Source organism: Gobius niger (assembly GCF_951799975.1).
Source record: "Gobius niger genome assembly, chromosome: 6".
NCBI classification, from domain to species: domain Eukaryota; kingdom Metazoa; phylum Chordata; class Actinopteri; order Gobiiformes; family Gobiidae; genus Gobius; species Gobius niger.
The window spans coordinates 21,781,600-21,801,793 of NC_136857.1; the positions used below are offsets into that span (position 1 = coordinate 21,781,600).

At 40.1% G+C, this 20,194-nt stretch overlaps 1 protein-coding gene across 1 annotated transcript in view; it reads right to left on the reverse strand.

Moving 5' to 3' along the window:
- Positions 1-3,020: 3,020 nt before the first annotated feature.
- slc6a8 (solute carrier family 6 member 8) overlaps positions 3,021-20,194 on the reverse strand; it is a 29,348-nt gene continuing 12,174 nt past the window's right edge. The window contains exons 3-13 of the mRNA XM_079557596.1: positions 17,975-18,269; positions 14,924-15,056; positions 9,595-9,729; positions 9,423-9,526; positions 9,184-9,308; positions 7,541-7,653; positions 7,311-7,448; positions 7,070-7,172; positions 6,851-6,951; positions 5,731-5,901; positions 3,021-4,349 (exon numbers count right to left, since the gene is read on the reverse strand). Coding sequence (XP_079413722.1) covers positions 4,215-4,349; positions 5,731-5,901; positions 6,851-6,951; positions 7,070-7,172; positions 7,311-7,448; positions 7,541-7,653; positions 9,184-9,308; positions 9,423-9,526; positions 9,595-9,729; positions 14,924-15,056; positions 17,975-18,269 — 1,553 coding nt within the window. The 3' untranslated portion in view covers positions 3,021-4,214. The remainder of the gene's footprint in view (positions 4,350-5,730; positions 5,902-6,850; positions 6,952-7,069; positions 7,173-7,310; positions 7,449-7,540; positions 7,654-9,183; positions 9,309-9,422; positions 9,527-9,594; positions 9,730-14,923; positions 15,057-17,974; positions 18,270-20,194) is intronic.

Sequence of the window (20,194 nt, forward strand, 5' to 3'; positions counted from 1 at the left end):
CTCATGACCACAGGTGAGGGTGGGAACGTAGATCGATCGGTAAATCGAGAGCTTTGTCAATGACCTCTTAAGTATTAGCTTGACCCCTCGTAGTGAACAGAGCACAGAGACCGTTTGTTGTGAGGTTAGTTTATTGCATGTTTTAGTTTGAGGTTATCAGTTCCAGACAAAATGGAGGACCTCGAATGGTCAGAGACTCAAGAGGTCAACGGTGACAACATCAGGACTCAACGACACGCCAAAGCCACAGCACATTCGGACATCTGACCAGATAGAATCATGTCCTCCAAAAACTCCTACAAACAAACACTTTTGAATCCGTTTGTGGGTTTTTTTCCCCTTTCAGCTGGCGATTCAGGCGATAACGCTGAGTCCTGGTTTGTACAGACAAATCTACGATGCACAAAATGGAAGACTTTTTCACAATTAGACACTACAGTAAATGTATGATTATGATTTGACAGCATCTTTGAACCGAAAAAAGAAGAATGTTTTTAATTATTGAAATCTTTGCCAATGAACACACACTTTTAACTATGGTCTGAAAAAGCCTTTGTCCAAGCAGGTCATGTCATCAATTGTTTCTTGTGAGTCACATGATAAAAAAAACGCCACCCACCGCCATATTGGCTTCTAATCCAAATAATGTCAAACTAAAAATATGCAAGGTAAAAGCAACCGGGTAATTTTAACTATCTTTGAATTTCTGTTTTACATTAAACGCTTTTTGTCTTTCAGTTCAAGGATGCTGTCTTTTATACAGATTTCTTTTTGCACAAGACAAAGTGAGGACATATGGATTATTAACATACACTTACGATCTTAAATGTAAATGGCTGCATATTTTGTCATCATTATACTACTTTTGACCCTCACAGGCTTCCGTCCATAAACATAAAATTTTAAAAATAGACATTAATTTACAAGAAAAAGGTTGTTACAAGTCAGAAACAAAATAATACAAACTAGAAAAAAAAAAAAGGTAAAATCATGAGTGGCACTTATGATTCGGACTGAAAATGTTTTTGACTTTGGAGCCAAAGATTTTTATCTTTTCTTTAATTTACTTTTCTCGTTTACAATCGTGAAATATGTGGATTTCATTTCATGCGTTTGGATTTACAACATACACACATATTGAAAACGGATCAAGCCAAAAAGACGGTACAAGAGTTTATAAAATGTAAGCACCTTAATTTATCGAGTCGGATTCCTCTGTGAAAGTGTGTTTTCAACCTGATTAATCGCCTATTTGATTTACACTACAATTCCTTTAATAACTTGTTTTTTTAACTTGAGAATATCTAAATATAAAATGTATAAAGTAATGCTGTTGGTGTGAGGTCTGAGTAAATTAAACACTGATTTAATACAAAAGAAAATATTAAAATGATCTAAAGCTATTTTAGTGAAACTCTTGAGCACTTATATAAAACAGGAATTTAAAAAGACAAACAATCCCTTTGAGTGCGAAAGTCACTCACATTCGGCCTTATCACTGCATCGCAGCAAACCCCAAATACCCACCGCTCGCTGGCCGTTACCTGCAGGCCACACACGGCCGAGCTAAAGGGTTCAGCCTGAAGTATAACCGGGACGGAGCACCATCACACATGTGGAGGAACTACTTCAGGAGGCGTACGTGACAGTGAAACCTTCAAATTGGGCAACGGTAACAAACAGTTGCAAAACGCCTGATGACAGATGTAGATGTTCAGATCGTGAGACCAATTTTAAACCCCGAGGTGATTTCTGATTAAGTGAAACAATGAATCAGAGAGATTTCCACTGAATCAGAGAGATTTCCACTGAACTTCACCGGAACCCTTTGCTCTTAACGTGTGTCACCTGAAGCCAACGCTCAGCTAAAAGTATCAACGTTTCCCTTCATAATTACATACTGCATCAAATATAGAATAACACTTAGATATTCATGTACTTAAAATAAATCTCTGCTTCGTTTCCAACGTGTAAAACAAACTTTGTTCCAAAAGTGAAACGTTATTTTACAACAATGTGCAAATGCATGAGATATCAAAGAGGTCTGTTACCAGTGTAGACAGGTTACATTCATATCATGAGCGGGTTGGTGGAGAACAGACAGAGCGGACAGATTATTGGCTGAACCGAGAGCGAAGAGAGTGAAGCTGCTTCAAGCTTGAGTTAAGACAACAACGTAAGGCAGCACTAAGGTCTCACCAAGTCAAAGTTTGGGAAGAAAAAATAGAGTAGATGTATTTCTATTCAGTAAAGTAGAGATGTGTAATATAATGTGAAAAAATAAACATGTGCATATTTATTTGATAAATTTCATGCACTTCTATTAGGGCATAGATTATTTTGGTGATGACTCGATAACTTGGTGATGTAAAAATAAAAGATTTTGGCAACTCAAGCCGAGTTTGGCACTTCATTCATCGACCTATGGCCCAAAGACAACATTAGGGTTAAAGCGTCAACCATTGTTGGCAACGATAAAACGTAGGGACAAGCTTTGCCTCATGAAACTTTCCATTAACACAATTATGAGCAAACATTTTAGTTTGGAAGATTTGGTATTAACTGCACTGTCAAATCCTTATTAAAAAGATCACTTACAAACCAAATGTAGCTGACAGTGTAACAGTGTTTGCTCTCAAAGTTTTAGACCAAAACCTTTTAAAGATTTGCTTGGTGTAAAGAGTTTGGGGGAGGAATGCCAGCGTACTCTTAGGTTCAGTCTCCTTTTGAAGTGTTTCACATTATTACACTGCTAAAATCGTCGGTCTCTGTCTGTGCTCCTTCTACAGAGAGAGGAGGCAGCCACCACAAGCAAAGAGAAGCTACAGCTGTTTCACTTGTGCAATGGCTGCCCATGCCTTTAGTTCAGATGAAATGTATTTTGTACAAATCTCCAGAAGATCCACTGCAGTCTGTGCATAAACAACATGCTCTGAAGCAGGAGCTATAGCGTACATCTTAGGACATACTCCACTCTCTGCTTCAGATATTACTGGATTTCACCAACCGTTCCTTTGCGTTAAAGTCAGGGGTGCGAAATGGCACAGAATTCACTCTTGTAGAGAACCTCACAAGAATGTATGCCATTTGCTCGAACCTTTTTCCCTTTTGTATCTCTCACAGTTTTTTATATCAGGCGTTTAGCTAAAATGCTAAATAATGTAATGCTGAATGCGGCAGTAAAGGCAGATGCAGATTTATACACTGATGCCATAATATACACTAATGCAAAGAATTCAGAAGATGACAGTGAAGTGCATTCCAGTTCATTCGCCCCCATTTACCCATCATTTCCTTTAAACTGTGCACAGAATACAGCCATCAGAAGCAGCTTTAACAATGGCACCAAACCATTGCTGGAAATGATGTCACTCCACTTTTTTTTTGTTTCCCATGGCTACACAACACTGATTTCTATAATAAAAAATAGCGAGAGTGAATATTTGTAGGTAAAATAGTGCCCACCGTGGACATCTGATTACAAATCTTAAACATTTTAATTTCAAATGCCCAAAATGTTTACATATTTTCCCCTGTAATTTTTGCTGGCTTCAAAATGGCTTGATAAAGACACGTCAGCTTTATGTGCACATGGGAAAACTCTTAAAAATAAAATACCCGTTAAAGGTTTGCATTGCTTGTTCGTTGGAAATGTTTTAATCTTCACTCCTTTTCTGGATGGAGAAACTGTGACTGTCCTGGCTTTTAATTATGGCTTCAATATCTGGATTATCTGGATGACTGACTTGGCAGCCATCTTGTCCAAGTGTTTTCATTCCGCTTAAAAGAAGAAAATAAAAAATCTGACTCCTCTGACCCAAATCCAGAATTGTTCCGGTTGAAATGGTCAGTCAGTTGATTCACTTTTCTCTACGAGTTTTGATTTGGCAACCCTGGGATGAAAATGAAAGCAAAAATGTCTAATCGTTGCGCCTTCTCTCTGGAAAACGTTTAACAAATACTTAGCTACAATTGTTGGCCAATTTGATCTTTGATCCAAGACAGTTGTTCTGACAGATGTTGCTGTTGTTTTTGGTCTTTGAAGGGTTTTTCTCAAATCTTTGTGAGCACAATAAAAAGATGTACAGTTGATTTCTCATTCTAGCTGAGCAACAGTTTGTGAAGCAGATTAGAGTGGCGCTCATTGTTTGAACTGGAGTAGGAGAAGATGACATTTGTAGTCCTTTTCCAGTAGTTGTAGAGTGTTTTCTTTTTTACATGACGCTCTCAAAGATGATGACCTTGTTCTCTTCGGCCCCTGGAGACATGGGGCTGAGAGACTTCATGTCAGGGGCCATGTACTCCAGGTGATGAGGCCCCCAGACGGGTGTGGTCAGGTGAGCCCAGCGCTGATAAGGAACAGAAAGCAAAACAAAAATCAGACACAGGCAGTGAGTGTTCGAGAGGATAGATGAAAAATAGGCAGCAGTCTGGATGTCTTAGACAGAAGAAGCAGCTGTCGGAGATGTCACTTCCCCTTTCCCTGCGTAAGGACGGTCAAATTGGGCAAATGCTGCTGAAGCAAAAGTTCACTAACTGCATAGAGATCGAACAGTTGACCCCATGAAAGGTTGAGGACTTCTTGCTAGTGTTAGTACTTACAGGCTATAATTTGATGGTTTCGGATGCAGTTATCGCCTTGCAGTGTTAATTTTGACAACATATTTTATTTTTAGTCTTAGTCTTTTGACTAAAATGTAATTTAATTTTAGTCAAGATTTAGTCAAAAAAAACGTGTCAATTTTAGTCGACTAAAATTGCACTTATCGACTTATATTTATAATATTCATTATAATCATATTTAATCATGGTCATCGACTTCATGGAGCTGCTTCCACATGAATAAAGCACAGACCTGTTCATTTGGCAGTGAATTTAAATGATATGAGGCTTTTTCAGACGGTCAATAGAAGTTTGGATGATTTTAGTCTCTCCTTTACATTTTTATTTTCATTTTTCATTTATTTATTTATTTAATATGGACAGAGCAATTACATTGGACGAACCAGATGCATTGTTTAAAGTGTTATAGCACATGTGCTAATTTTCAACACCTGTCCATAGGGGGCTTTTAGGTTTCAAAGATAAGATTTAGTCTTATTTTAGTCGACTAAAATATCTGGACATTTTAGTCATAGTTTTAGTCTTAGTTTATGAGAAAGTTTTAATTTAGTTTTAGTCCTATTTTAGTCGGCAAAAATATCACTTTGACTAAAATTAAGACTAAATATTTTAGTCAACGAAATTAACACTGTAGCCTTGGACACAACATGTGACAGAAGTCAGATTCATAGATGTGAGCCACACATGTGTTTCTCGTGTTGAAGCCATTGACAGTTGCTAACCGGTAGCATGCTAACGTCTTGAGCAGCTTAAACACTGACTCAGACTGAGACTCTGTTGACATGACAAACTGCAAAAATCCCAGAGAAATGTTTTCTGTTTCCTCTTTGATGTGTTAATTTAGTCTGAAGAGTGAAGCCGATCTTTAGTAAATCCTGCTACATCTGTGCCACATGCTGGTTTCTTCACGTAAACGTGCATCTCTGGGGCCGTGTTTTAACTGTCACCTTCTTGAGCAATGATTACAAGTACATAAAAATGCAACTGTCAATCAGCTGAATAGAGATACTGCTACATGTTCTAGCACTGCATAATTGCACTTCAGTATTCAAAATGGCGGCCGGAACTATGCGTGATGTCATTGGATTGCATGTATAGGTGGAGTACCTGACTGAAGCTGCCCTTCGCTCTGAACAGCTTGTACAGCAGGCTGACGGGGATACACAACATGGAGGAGAGCGCCAGGCACCAGCCAATCACCTCGCCCCACCACGGATAGATGTAGTCGTTATTGTAGGTGAGGGGTTTGTAGTTCACCAGGTGGAACAGGAAGATGCCCTGGAGTTAAAAAAACAAAAAAAACCACAAAGCAGCAATTTTAATGAAGACATTTTGGGCAGAAAAGTAATTTTTATTTGAATTTTGAAGCTGCTGACAGGAAGTGACACAGATAAAGGTAAGAGCCCTTTGACTAATTTCCCATTGACTTAACATGGCCGGCGCTGTAACAGTTTAGAATTGTTGTCCTTCATCCATGTCACTTCCTGTTGACGTCCAATAAGGAAGTGAAACTATAAACATCACAAAAATGGAAAACTAAAGAAATCTGGGTACAATCTTTAGCAAAATCTTAAATATAATTGTTATAACTATGTTTTGTAATGTGTCTACACTACATAGGTAATAATATTAATATCACCAATGTACATCAGAGTATCCATGGCAACCTCCATGCTAAACCATTTGGATATATTGGGGGAATGGCTAATGTCTACACTCTTTTTAGCCGTTTTTGGGTCCTTATTATTATTGCAAGAGAAAATTTAGCAGATTGTCCAGTAGAAGCAAAACAAATGCCACTCGAAGCTAGTCGTTAGCATGTAGCATGAAGATTACATTAGCACTGTGGTTAGCATTGAACCACTTTGCTCCTCTCCATGTCCCTGTATCTTTATTTTGTAGAAAACGCATCCATAATTCAGCATTTGTTAAAGTAGTGGTGTAGTAGTAGGTGAGAGTTGTTCTTTTCCACCTCTATCTATGTTCAAAATCAAGTGAGTCTCGCTGGGCTTGACAACACTCGCCAACTAGCCAAAATGCCTGTCGATTTTCATTTTGGAACGTTACATCTAGACATTGGCCGGTTGGATTTTGTGCAATAAACCAAATGAACAGTGACCAAAAAGTGTCAAGCTTTGGAAGGGGGAACTGAAGCTGAAAACGAGCCTGAAAGTTCAAATTGGATTCAACGCTGCCACATCACTGTAATACAATATAAAGCACGTACCATGCAGACACATGGAGTGATAAAGGCCCAGCACCACTTCATCCAGGGGAACGGCCGGTATCCAATCATCCGAGCCACGTCGTCCATGAAACGGTCCGCTCCTATAGAAAATACAGATTATTATTATTGCATAAAAAGATTTAGGCCTTTAAACAAGACCAAGAGGAGATCAATACTAACATATTCATCTATCCATCGATGCATCTGAGAGGAACTTACCATAGACCCAGGCGACCACCACGCACTCCCAGAAGGCTTGCCACAGGAGCGTCATCCCACTGGCCGAGTAGTAATCAAAGAGCTGGAACACGTACATCCCGCCCTGAGGAGAGGCAACAGCCAATCAGAGGAGAGGCGCGAGAGAAGCGAATGAAGGAGAGGAAAAGGAAAGAGCAGGTGAGACAGACAAGCCTAAAATCCATACATCGATCAAAGAGACAGGGAAGAGGCGGGTGCTGACCTGCGTGACCATTGACAGGTCGATGATGAAGCAGAGGCCGCAGCAGAGCGCCACAGCGATCTCCCTCTTGTATTTGTGGTTGTAACTCGCCGGGAACAGGTCTAAGATCCCAGTTACAAATCCCTCCACTCCCACAAACTGAAAACAAGGACATCACAACATCACAGTCAGCAAACCGGCAATGAAACTCATTACATGAATGGTAAGGGGGGGAGGGCGTGGTTTTCTACCTGGCTGTCCAGTCCCAGCAGCAGTAACATGAAGAAGAAGAGTGCAGCCCACAGTGGAGCAACAGGCATCAGGCTCACTGCTTTTGGGTACGCGATGAACGCCAGACCTGGACCTGAATACAAGAAAAGATGGCAAAAAATGACACCAACAAAATGAAATAAGAAGATTCCATTACCAGCACATGACACTTTTCCCACATCGCTGTTAAAATCTACAGTAATTGTCCAATAAAACATACAGCATAAGGAGGAAGGGGACAAGGAGGTAGGACAGTGGGAGGAAGGGGACAAGAACATAGGGTGCAAGGAGGAAAGAGAAAGAGTAGGGGGTAGGTACAGTGCCTCTCGTGAGTATTCATACACCTTGAACTTTTGCACATTTTGTCATGTTTACAACCCTAAACATAAAGATTTTATTTTGATTTTTTTACTTAACGTTCACACACAAGTAACAGACAACTGTGAAGTGAAAGCGAAATGATACATGATTCTGTTATTTTTCAAAAAATAGAAAAGTGAAAAGTGGGGGTTCAAATCTTGGGAAATCTTTGTATAACTTAAGGCTGCTTTAAACTTCTCCACAACTTTATCCCTGACCTCTCTGGTGAGCTCCTTGACCTTCATTATGCTGTTCAGTGACCAATACACTCCGACCACAGCTCTGAGGGCCTAAAAGAACAGCTGAAATTATACTGAGAGTAGATTACACACAGGTGCCTCTATTTAACCCTTAGGCCAAGGTGTGAACATTCTGGAGTCATTAGGAATGTTATAAAGGCAATTTAATGCACTCAGAAAATGCTGTATGAATACTTATGCAAGCCCCACTTCTCACTTTTCTATTTTTTGAAAATTAACAGAATCATGTATCATTTTGCTTTTACTTCACAGTTGTCGGTTACTTGTGTGTGAACGTTCAGTAAAAAAAATCAAAATAAAATCTTCATGTTTAGGGTTGTAAACATGACAAAATGTGCAAAAGTTCAAGGTGTATGAATACTCACGAGAGGCACTGTATGAGTCAAGGAGATAGGGGACATGGAGGTAGGAAGAGGCAGCCCTGAGGAAGGGCAGGTGTCAGTGACGGGTGTGAGGCTGCCCGCAGCTTAAGGCTCAGATGTGTTCGGGCTAAATTTAATCTACTGATGTCATTAAGTCAAGTGACTGGGGGCTAAAATTACAACCGCAGAGGATATAAATGTATCTGACCAATTCTAGAGTGAGGAGGAAAGCGGATGTCAGGAAAAGTACAACAAATGTAAACTGCATTATCTTGTGCTTTATATTGCGTCTATGTTCTATTTAAATCAGCTTACACATTGGGCAGCTGCGGTTGTTGCAAATGTCCAATGCAAATTAATCTGAAATCTGAAACACGTAAAATGACTTGTATCTTGATGTATTTAGGGACTACAAAATATGAGTATAGATGAGAGATCAGGATCGAATGTTCAAAATTAAGCATAATGGGTAAAATCTTCCCACATCCACACATGTACATGAGCTAAAATAATAAAAAGTAAACAACATCTACCATACTGTAGTGTCCAAAAGGTTTTCCAACCAAAAACTCTTGCATTTTACATTGTCATTATCTATTGAGGCACCAAGGAAAACTAATTTGTGTGGATGAAGATTCCTACCTGACTCTGCAACTTGAGAGATGTCCACTCCCTGCTCCGCCGCCATGAAGCCCAGGATGGAGAAGACCACGAACCCAGCGAAAAAGCTGGTCCCACTGTTGATCATGGCCAGGACGAAGGCATCCCTGGGACAAGATTCAGGAAGATGAGAATAACAACAAGTATAGATGTATGTATATTCCTAACGTGTGGTAAAAGAATAAAATGTTTGCAGTATATGCGTGATGTAGCGCTCGTACTTGTAGCAGTCATTGTTGAAGCGGTTGTAGCTGCCCAAAGCCGTCAGAGCTCCCAGACCGATGGCGTAAGAGAAGAAGATCTGTGTCCCAGCGTCTATCCACACCTGAAGGATGAAAAGATGAGGAAATAGCTGTTCCTTTATCACAGAATGAAGTGTGAAGCGCCTCATACCTGCGCCTCCTGCAGCTTGGACCAGTCTGGTTTGATGTAGTACATGATTCCTTCGTAGGCTCCAGGGAGAGTGACCCCTCTGACGAACAGGATGATCAGGACCACATACGGGAACGTGGCTGTGAAGTACACGATCTGCAAACCAACAAACGATCACAGAATCCATCATTTTTATGTTAAGCTTGTTTTTTTCTCCCTTCACTATCAACACAACCCCTGAAGTGCTAAAAAGCCTTGACATGTGTTTCCAAATCGTTCCTTCTGTGGACAATGTGCTGTATAGACCGTTGGCGATGTGATTGGCTGGTCCATAAAGCTGTATTTTCCAGAATTCTTAACAATCTTCCTTACGTCCAAATGCCATGATCTTTAATAAACATCTTTAAAGCAGTACTAAGTAACTCTTCCCCCTAGAGGCCATAAGCGCAACTGCAGGTGTAGTAGCAAGTTACGATTTTTTAACTTATTAATTGCCTTGGAGAGTAAATACTACGCTGACAGGAAAGGCGAAGGGAGAGAGGGTCACTGTGCATCCAATTATACAATGGAAATATTTTTTTTCACTCAAACTTGGACCGGTGGCAGTCAAGTTGCAAACATGGTTTTCTGGCCAGAGACACCAGGGGGAGATGAAAGACCCTCCAATCATCCCATTAACACTTGTATTACCCCCACGGGGACTACGGAAAGGATTTATTAAGGTAAACACGTTACTTAGTACTGCTTTAATTGCGCTTCCAGAACCAACGATCGGCAAAGAACTGCGCATTAAAAAGACACCAAGCAAATTGTCAAGCAAATATGGTTGCCTTGTATATAAAGTACTGCATGGACTTGCTCCACCTCCATTGCAGGATTTCATCAAGCCAAAGTCTGTTAGTGGGATGGGCACCAGGGCATCAGCTGGAGGAGACTGTGAGGTTCCACACAGGAGAACCTCCTTTGGACAGACTGTGCTCTCTGTAAAGGGCACAAAGTACTGGAATAGTCTCCCTTTATCAGTCAGAGAGACTCCAACTCTGGCCACTTTTAAAGCACGTTTTAAACTGTGGCTAAAGGAAAACCAGGCCTGTGAACACTTTTAGTTGTTACTGCATTTACTGTTGTCACATTATGTTAATTGTAAATTGTGTATGTGCTGCCTGCCTAGGGACTACAGATGGAAACTAGCATCCCTGCTATAATCTGGCATATTTACAGTGCTCATGTGCAACTGTTCATCAATATGCATTGTCCCTATCAAATAAATAAATAAATAAATAAATAAATAAATGTCAGGCCGGGACTTGAACCCAAGACGCTGAGGTCAGAGCACTAGACGACTGTCAGCTGCAGTTTGACACTTGCTTTACACATTCACTCTGGCTGAAGGACATTTACATTCTTCAGTCCAAGATACTACACCAGGCCTAAATCGTGACTTATTTCTCCTGTTCACCTGTACGCGGGTTTCGTCTCACGCTGACTGGCTTTGTTTCAAGAACTCATTTCTAAAGCCCTAAATTCCAGTTGTGTCTGACTCTATGCTGCATAAATACTCTGTGGGTCCATCACCGGGAACATGTCTCAAGTTCCACCTCACACAGGGCAGAGGCAGCAGGGAGGAGACAAGTGAGAGCTGTGAGAATCCAGAGGCGGTTATACAACTGGCGTGAGGACTAAAATAATGAGGCTTTGACCTGGCTTACACATTCTTTTGTCTTGATTTAGGTATATTTCACAACAGGCAGATATTTCCTTACCATCGACATTTCTTGTCTAATCTGAAAACACTTCTAATGTAACTCTTTGGGGCAGTAGATCAAACCAGGACATGATGCATCAAATAGTTTTGTACAAAGTGTCACTTTCAGGGGAGAGAAAGTGCACGGTGCCCGGTCAGCGATGGGCATGCAGAACGGACTGTTATCAGAACAAAATATCCTCAAAGGAGTTAGTAGTATTCCGGGGGTAGAGACAGCACTGGGACAAACTAAATCTACAGAGTTCTGCTGAGTGAGTGATCCCTCATACGTCAGCAACCCATAATGACACATTAATAAGAGATTTATATCATTGTATCATTAGTAGAACCGCTTTGTGTCAATGCTCTGGGTTTGAATGTTTGGAGAGAAACTATGAGAATCCCATACAAGTAGAACTAGGGCTGAAACGACTAATCGATTAATCGACGACTAATCGATTATTGAAATAGTCGACAGCTATTTTAGTAATCGATTAATCGTTTTCTGGTTCACACAGACTCAAATAGAGCAAAACTGACATGAAAATGTAGTATTTTTGATGAAAACCTACTTTGTTTTTCATAGTTTGGGTCTGTAGTGTTTTGTACTTTGTAAATTTCATAAATATAAGTCTATGTCTCGTCCAATCAGAAGCAGAATTATCGCCAAGAGCCTCCAACAAACATTTACTTTAAGTTTCCTCCATCAACATGTCCTCAAGCGGCGCCACTTTAGCTTTATGTGATTTTCTTCTTTTTTTTAAATCCAATTTTCCTACACCATTCACAGCCAAGCGATTAATCGATTAATCGTAAAAATATTCGATAGATTAATCGATGACAAAATAATCGTTAGTTGCAGCCCTAAGTAGAACAGCGCTATATAAAAGGATCTATAAGGTAAACAGGTCACAATTACGTAAAAAGGTTACAGCAGGAAAAAAAAGTGAAGGAATGTAAGTCAAAACTCCACACTGATATTCTAACAAAGGCCTCCCATCTCTCTCGGCTCCGGTCTGTTTATTCTGGTGGATTCTCAGATATTATTTGGTCTGGAATAGAGCCAGATCACATACCTAAATATACTGACCCTTATTAAATGTACTCAGAACGCTGGAGAACTGTGGAGGTGAAACGAAGATCATCAGAAGGAGACATAGAAGAGAGCGGTCTGACTGCGCAGGTTCATGAATAAACAGGGAGTTATTTCATATTTTACATCTCCATTTGTAACTAAAAGGTTTCATCAATATCAATATTTGACCGGGCCTCGCTTCCTTTCCTCCCTCCCTCCCTCCCTCCCTTCCTTCCTAGACTCCTCTCATTAAATTGAATCACGTCTCACTGCAGTCTGGCCTCCCCCCCCCCCCCATTCTCGTCCAACCGCCGCGCGCCACATCACTGACCCCCTGCCCTTCACGCTGTAACCGGCGCGATGCTGTGACGGATCATGTGGCCGGCGACAGTCACGAGGCGATGCACTGTCTATACTACAGTTAGTACAGTACAGTGCCCACCGTAGGGGTTCCATGAAAGTCCAATGGAGCCGTGCCGTTCTCCAGCGGTGATGCAGGCAGGTCTTTGGACTACTGGAACCCCCTCTGGACAGTGCATTGGAACAAGACTGACACATGCCCTGTCCCAGGCCGATTCAACACACATCCAGTTCCCTTAACAACTCCGTGGAGACGAGATGGTGATGTCCCGCTCCCAGCAAAGTTACGAGTCAGGTCTGGGGAGAGGAGAGCCAGTGAATTTTGTACGTAGTTTTATAATGATGATGATTATGATTATAACAGTAATACATTTCATTTATCGGGAACCTTTCTAGGTCGCCTTACATCACGGAAACACATTAAACACTACACGTAAAATACAAAACTAAAAAAGAATATGTGTAAAAAGGACAGTGTAGTTAGTTATGGTCACCGTGAGTAGGTTTGTCTGAACAGGGAAGCTCTGAGTTTGGATTTCAAATGTGGGAGCTGTTTGGAAATCAAGAAATTGATTTGGTGAAGCTCTGTTTTGTTTGAGAAGGTTAAAGGTGAACTAGGATTTTATTTCAGGGAGGCTGTTTGCTAGAGAGAAGGGTGGGTGTGTGGAGCCGGGTTTATTGGTAATGTAGAGCTGGGTGTCATCCGCGTAGAAGTGAAAGAGAATGTGATGTTCTTCCCCAATGAAAACTTGTATGACGAAATCAATACTTGTATGTTATATTATTTAATTAGTGAAATCTTACGCAGCGTGGCATTAAAGACATTTTCTACTGCAATGATGAAAACTACCTCCTGAAAGCGTGGACTCTGTCAACTTTGAAATATGAACTGGTGGAGAGTACTCGTGATGATTTGGCCAGTTCTCTTTGTGGAGTCTGCTCTCTCTCTGTGTGACTGACGCCAACAGCTGCCTCATCGTCACTTCATTATATAACTCCGCCCTGAAGGTCGAAGGTCACGTTGTAACCCCAGCCGCAGAGGTCAGTGGTCGCAGGGGTCATGGGCTAAACTCCAACATTAGATTATGAGTTTTATTCTGAAGGGGGAACCACTGCAGGCAAAACCTAATTTTTTCCAATTTTCTGGTGTGGGTTCAGTTTGTTCTTTAGATATGCTGGATTTAACGAAGAAATAGTGCAATTTACACAATAATCTCTTTGTATGTCACTGAATAAATGTTCCTTCATAGATTTCTATGGGAATTTATCTGCAATTCATACAAAGAAGACATGGAGTTTGACAATATCTTTATGTGTATTTGACTGAATACTTTGAACCAGCATTTAGCCTGCTTGCTGCTTGTATCTAAATATGTGTAAAGAATATTCCATAATGTTTTGAATTAGTTGAATTCTTGATGTTGGGGGGTCCCCGTGGCACGTTCAGTTCTGAAGGGGGTCAAAACTCTCTCTTCTGCTCTCAACGAATTACGGATCAAATGACATTGAAATAAACACCCACAGACATTAAACTCTGTATATTAGTTACAGAAAGATTTGTTGACATCTAATCCCTTAACCCCCGAGCCCCTTTCAAAAAGCCAAGGTTTGAATTTTATCAGATTTTTTTCCAGTTACTAGTTTACTCAAAAATCTAACAACAACAAAAAACATAGTAATACAAAAGAAATCTATAAATTGAAGCATAAATGTTGCTTTTCTGTTTTTTTTGTGGGGAGGTGGGGTGGGGGGGTGGATGTGCAGTGGTATGGAAGTGTGCATATACATGGCATGTGTAGGAATCTGTATTTGTGTGCATGTACTGTATATATATGTATGTTTTTGAGTACTTCTATGTATATATGTGTATGTTTGTTGTTGTTTTACTATAGGTACGTATAGGTAAAAACATATCTGCAAAAAAAAATCAGACATTAGCCATTTTTACATATGAAATGACTTATTTCCAAATGAAAACTTGAAATTACAAGACACAATACATTTTACCGGCATTTTGTGTCTGAAACAAAAACAAAGACTCTTCCCTTATCTCAAACTTTAGTTAGTACTTCGTGATAACAGCTGTAGTTAAACACTTGAGTATAAAAGCGTTGCTGTGTTGTAATGTAGGACAGTAGTACAACAGCACAGTGAAAAAGACTGATACGTACCTTCCCTGTGGACTTGACTCCTTTCCAGACGCAGAAATATACCATGATCCACACGGCCATTAAACACAACGTGAGCTCCCAGCTCATGGCCCCCGGCTCATCCAGGCCCGAGGAGATGTTCAGCACTTTGTTCCTGGAAAATTGAAAACGGCAACAAGGAAATTATCAAATGTAAATCACAAATGTAGTCATCGTCATGTTTTTTTCCAACTCTGTAGCAGTAACAGAAAATAGTTTGGACTTTGATGGAGTAAACATGGAAACCTTTAGTATTGCGCGGCACTGGAGCGGAGCATACATTTATATTACCTGACATTTATTCAAAAGGACCATCTTGTCTGTATTCATGACCTATATTGGTAAAAGCTTCTGTATTCACCTTATTCCGGAGGCTCGTGTGGGCGCCGCCATGAATTGTGCCCGCCCCTTTTCTCCTATGTGTTAACATGGGGCTGGAGAAGTCCACATAAAATCAGTGACTACACGAAAACAAAGCCGTTTTCAGGCCGCCCAGAGAAACGCTGCAGTGTTCGCGCTCGACCGGAAGTGTCTGGACAACAGAAGTGCCGAGACAACGCAAAAAGTGGCAAAAGTGGGCAGGGCAGAATAAGGTGAATACAGTGCCGAGAAAAAGTGAGTACACGGTCTAGAATTTCTCACATTTCTGCATAAATTGGTCACTATGTGGTCTGATCTTCATCAAAATCACAGGAATGATACTAAACTAATACCACTCAAACATTTACATTTGATCATCATTGGCCACAACATGTAAACATTCACAAGAGAGGGAGGAATAAGTAAGTACACTGCCTGAATCTCACTGAACTGCAGCAGTTTTGTAAAAATGAATAGTCCAAAATTCATCAATCATTCCTGTGATTTTGATCAGACCACATTTAGTGACCAATTTAGGAAGAAATGTGAGAAATTCCAGACGATGTACTTATTTTTTCTCGCACTGTATTTATATAACATGCCACAAAATAATACCAAATAAAAAATACCTTAATCACCAATATTATATCCTTCAGCTCTAAGAACGAGCAGATTTTGATCTACACTGCACTAAAAGCAACTGTCCACATCAACATTTGGATCCGGTTGCAGGAGTATAAGTTGAAGCAAGTTTGTTTATGAAATGAATACATTTTACAGCTGGATTCCTGAGATGCTTTGTTTCAAATAACCCTTTACAGTCCATATATTATCTGTGGCATTGACTTAAAAAGGTTCTGAAGTGGGTCAGTGAGGGCCGTTAATCTTTACAGTCACAAGTTTATGATCCGCTTCAGAAATAGACACGTACAAACAAACCGAAAGAACAGACAGAATTGAAATCACAATCTAGGCTTTGATCAATTTCATGACAAATTATTATTCTTTCAATCCGGTTTACAGTCAATTCTGCAGCTGTAGCAGCACCTGTTTGGAGTCTGGAGGAGACACTGATAGATTTTTGTGTTTTAAATTATACTGGATACATGAACAATTAAGAGCTGAAGTGTTTACAGCATGAAAAGAAGGTATTCATATGGTCAAATAAATAAACAAATATACAATTGTTTTTTACTTTGATTAATTGATTATTAAATTGTACTTTTTGAACTCTACAGCTTAAGTCCCTGTACCTGATTTTTTGTGTGTTTACAAACAATGAAACAGAGAACTGGAATAGTTTTAAATACTTAGTTGTCGTCCTATCTCATTTGTAACTTTTTACGCCTTTCTAACATCCCAATTCTTCACAGGGATGAGTTCAAGAGCATATTTCACAACATCAGGGAGCAATACTGTCACGCTAATGTAAACAACAAAAGGTTATCATCAGACGCATAGCACACAAAGGTCTTTTTTCATGTCTGTACTAAACAAAACCCATTTTATACCATAACTGAAAAAATAGGCCTTAAAGGGGCTAGATGCAAGTTAGCCATTTTAAGCTCACTACTGCCACCTCAGATCTTACGTGTAACTGCAGCTTCTATATTAAAGGAATAGGCCACCGTTTTTACATACTGAGAGATGTTCTTACCTTAGCTTTGACGAGTTCTTTAGGACCTGTCTGATCTTCCCCCGTGCCTTCAATCACGTAAACACAGCGCAGACGGCGTTAGCATTTAGCCTCTCCCTCTCTCCACTGTAGCTCCAAAACAGGTCAAGATAGAAGCTACCAAGCTCTTCCACGTTTTCCCTATTTAAATATGGTTACGTGAAGTGTCACACTACAAAGTATAATTACACAAAATTAAACAATGTGGATTTTCTAAGCGGATAAAAGGGGGAACTATAACGTAAGGCGTAATAATACCAGGAGTAGTTTGGCATCCGCACAGTAAAGTGAAGATTACTGCGCAGTAAAGGGAAGATTACGGCGCGGATTTCGAACTACTGCTGGTATTATTACGCCTTACATTATAGTTCCCCCTTTTATCCGCTTAGAAAATCCACATTGTTTAATTTTGTGTAATTATACTTTGTAGTGTGACACTTCACGTAACCATATTTAAATAGGGAAAACGTGGAAGAGCTTGGTAGCTTCTATCTTGACCTGTTTTGGAGCTATAGAGGAGAGAGGGAGAGAGGCTAAATGCTAACGCCGTCTGCGCTGTGTTTACGTGACTGAAGGCACGGGTGAAGATCAGACGGGTCCTAAAGAACTCATCAAAGCTAAGGTAAGAACATGTCTCAGTATGTAAAAACGGTGGCCTATTCCTTTAAGCTTGTGTATGACGGCACTTCGGACCCGACTTAACACCTTTTTGAGTGACAGTGCAGGATTTTAGAGGCAGTTGTGGTGTAGGTGTATAGGTCAGGGCTCATTCTACACCTTAGGCCATTGATGGAACATGTAGGGGGAGGAAAATACATAATTTTGATTTTGCTTTGTTGTGTCTCCTTCTCAAGAGCTCCAGACTCTTTGTTCCACATACTGATGTCATAACGTGGCCCAGACATCATCTTTTCCAGACTCTGATCATTCATCAAGACAATGCTAAGATATTCAAGACTATTTTAAAAGCCTTTGAAAGGAAGGAAGGCCATACTCACTCCCAGAATTCGATGATGGGGGAGCGGCTGTCATTTAGCCCGGAGCAGCTGTTGTTCCCATGGATGCTAACGTTAGCCCAGCTGGAGTTAGCGTAGCTGCCGTTGGCGTAGCTACTGTTGCAGGTGATTTGGTGGAAGATCTCGCTGCAACTGGGAGTGTTCCAGGGATTGTCGCAGGAGGCCCAGGGCAGATTGGCGGTGAACGAGTGGATCAGGTAATAGAAGCCCCACGCCAGCACCATGATGTAGTACGTGTTGCAGAAGAAGACGATAACCATAGATGAATAGCCCAGACCTGCGGGAGAGGACATTCAGGAGGTCAGAGCCAGAGAAAAACTCGATCAATTTGTTTCTGAACTATGCAGGAAAAATAAAACAAGTTCAAAATACACAGTCTGGGAGTGTGTTCATGACCCGGTGTTCTCGCCAGCGCAATTGAGTGAATTTCTTCCCCCACACTACGACTTTGCCCCCTATGCTGTGTTTCAACCAACGTAGGGGGAATTTTCTGTTGTTTTTTTTCCTTTTTTAATCAATACCGTCGTAATAATACCTGATTAAAAAAAAATGTAAAAAGAAAATTTGGCCCTCAAAAATGCAGGAAATAGTGTTTAAGAGGGGTCTACATTTCAAAATTACACCGCGGGTCAATGGGTTCCTGGTGAGAACCCATTGACCCTTCATTTATCATATCTATCATAGTCCATATTTATCAGTTGTTTATTTTCCTTTAATCTATCAGGGAAATGTGCTGATCATGCCATCAGATTGTATAATTTTATTATTCTTCATGCAGCTTTCCAGGGGATTAAAGGGCTTAAAAATAAAAGTCTAAAGCAGGTATAATATCATAATATCAACTTTATTTCAGACCAGGATACAAAAGGCTTCAGTTAACTTCATTGTATATCCTCAGTGACTTCGGTGGTTACACAGTAACCTCTGTTCTTGGTCACTTTCTTTATCATTTGATAACATAGAATTATATTGGAGTCAGCATTTATACAACACTTAATGGCTATATTGTGCTCTTGTACGTGACATTCAACACTACACTCATCATCGACAATACAATAAGTGATGGAGCTATGAGGTTAAAGAATGAGATCCACGTTCATAAAAACGTGTTCTGAAGAAATTATGCAAATGAGGCCACGCGGAAAAGTACCATCTGTGACCGCACAGTGGCTGTACCAGGAACACCAGCCAGGAGCATTGGCATAATAAGGCTACTAAACTAATACAAGAGTTAAACTACCGAGTTAGTAGGTGTTATACATAATAGGAGCCCATAGAGTACACCCAAAGAAACATATCTTATAGCAGAGTATTGTAAAACACAATTTGATCTTTTTTGTTCGATGATGATTAGTCTTTAAGCCCTATACTTCCAATTGTATAACAATCAATACATTTTTTTACCTGTAACTGATACCAGTCTCACGAAGACAGATATATAGCATCATTTTATGTTCTGCTGAATAATAAAGTACTATCTAATGTCTCTAATGTCAATCTCTACAGTCACTCAGATACAGATATCTGTTTTATAAGCCAGAGTTTGAAGTACATCATTCAGTCAAATATTAATCGGAAATTTGATTTTCCGCCACAGTTAGTAAATGCTTTTATCTATAAGGTGAACACTGTAGCTTATCTACTTTACAACTATCAGACATTTATATTGTACTTCTGTGGAAAAGGTATAAGTGGGTGTCAAATACAAACCACAGTTTCTACATCACATCCAAACTATCCAGGACTAAACCAGATAAAGGCACTTTTGTTTGTTTGTTTATTTATTTGATTTAGTTTTTTTTGCTTGTTAGTTTGGTTTGAGGTAAGGTACAAAAAGTGAGCATAATTTTATTAACTCTGTTCCAGTGTGAGCCCAGACGTCACCCGTTCATTAGACACACACAGTCTCCTCAGTTCCATCTGAGAGCAGTGAGAGGTAAACAGCCTGTTTTTACCACGAGGCAGCGAAATGTCACCATTCAGTGAAAATCGCAGGTCTATAGCGGGAACTGAGAACTGTAAACAGAGCTGAAATCCTCTCTTCTCTCTCACCAACTAACTTCATGTCCTCTTAATGTCCAAGCCTCTGGTGGTAGCTCTAACTGCAGAATCTTCAAATGTTCACTATGCCTCCTCTATACCAATTTCTAAATGTCAGCTCACAAACTACAATGTATACAAACAATGAAAGAGTCTATATGG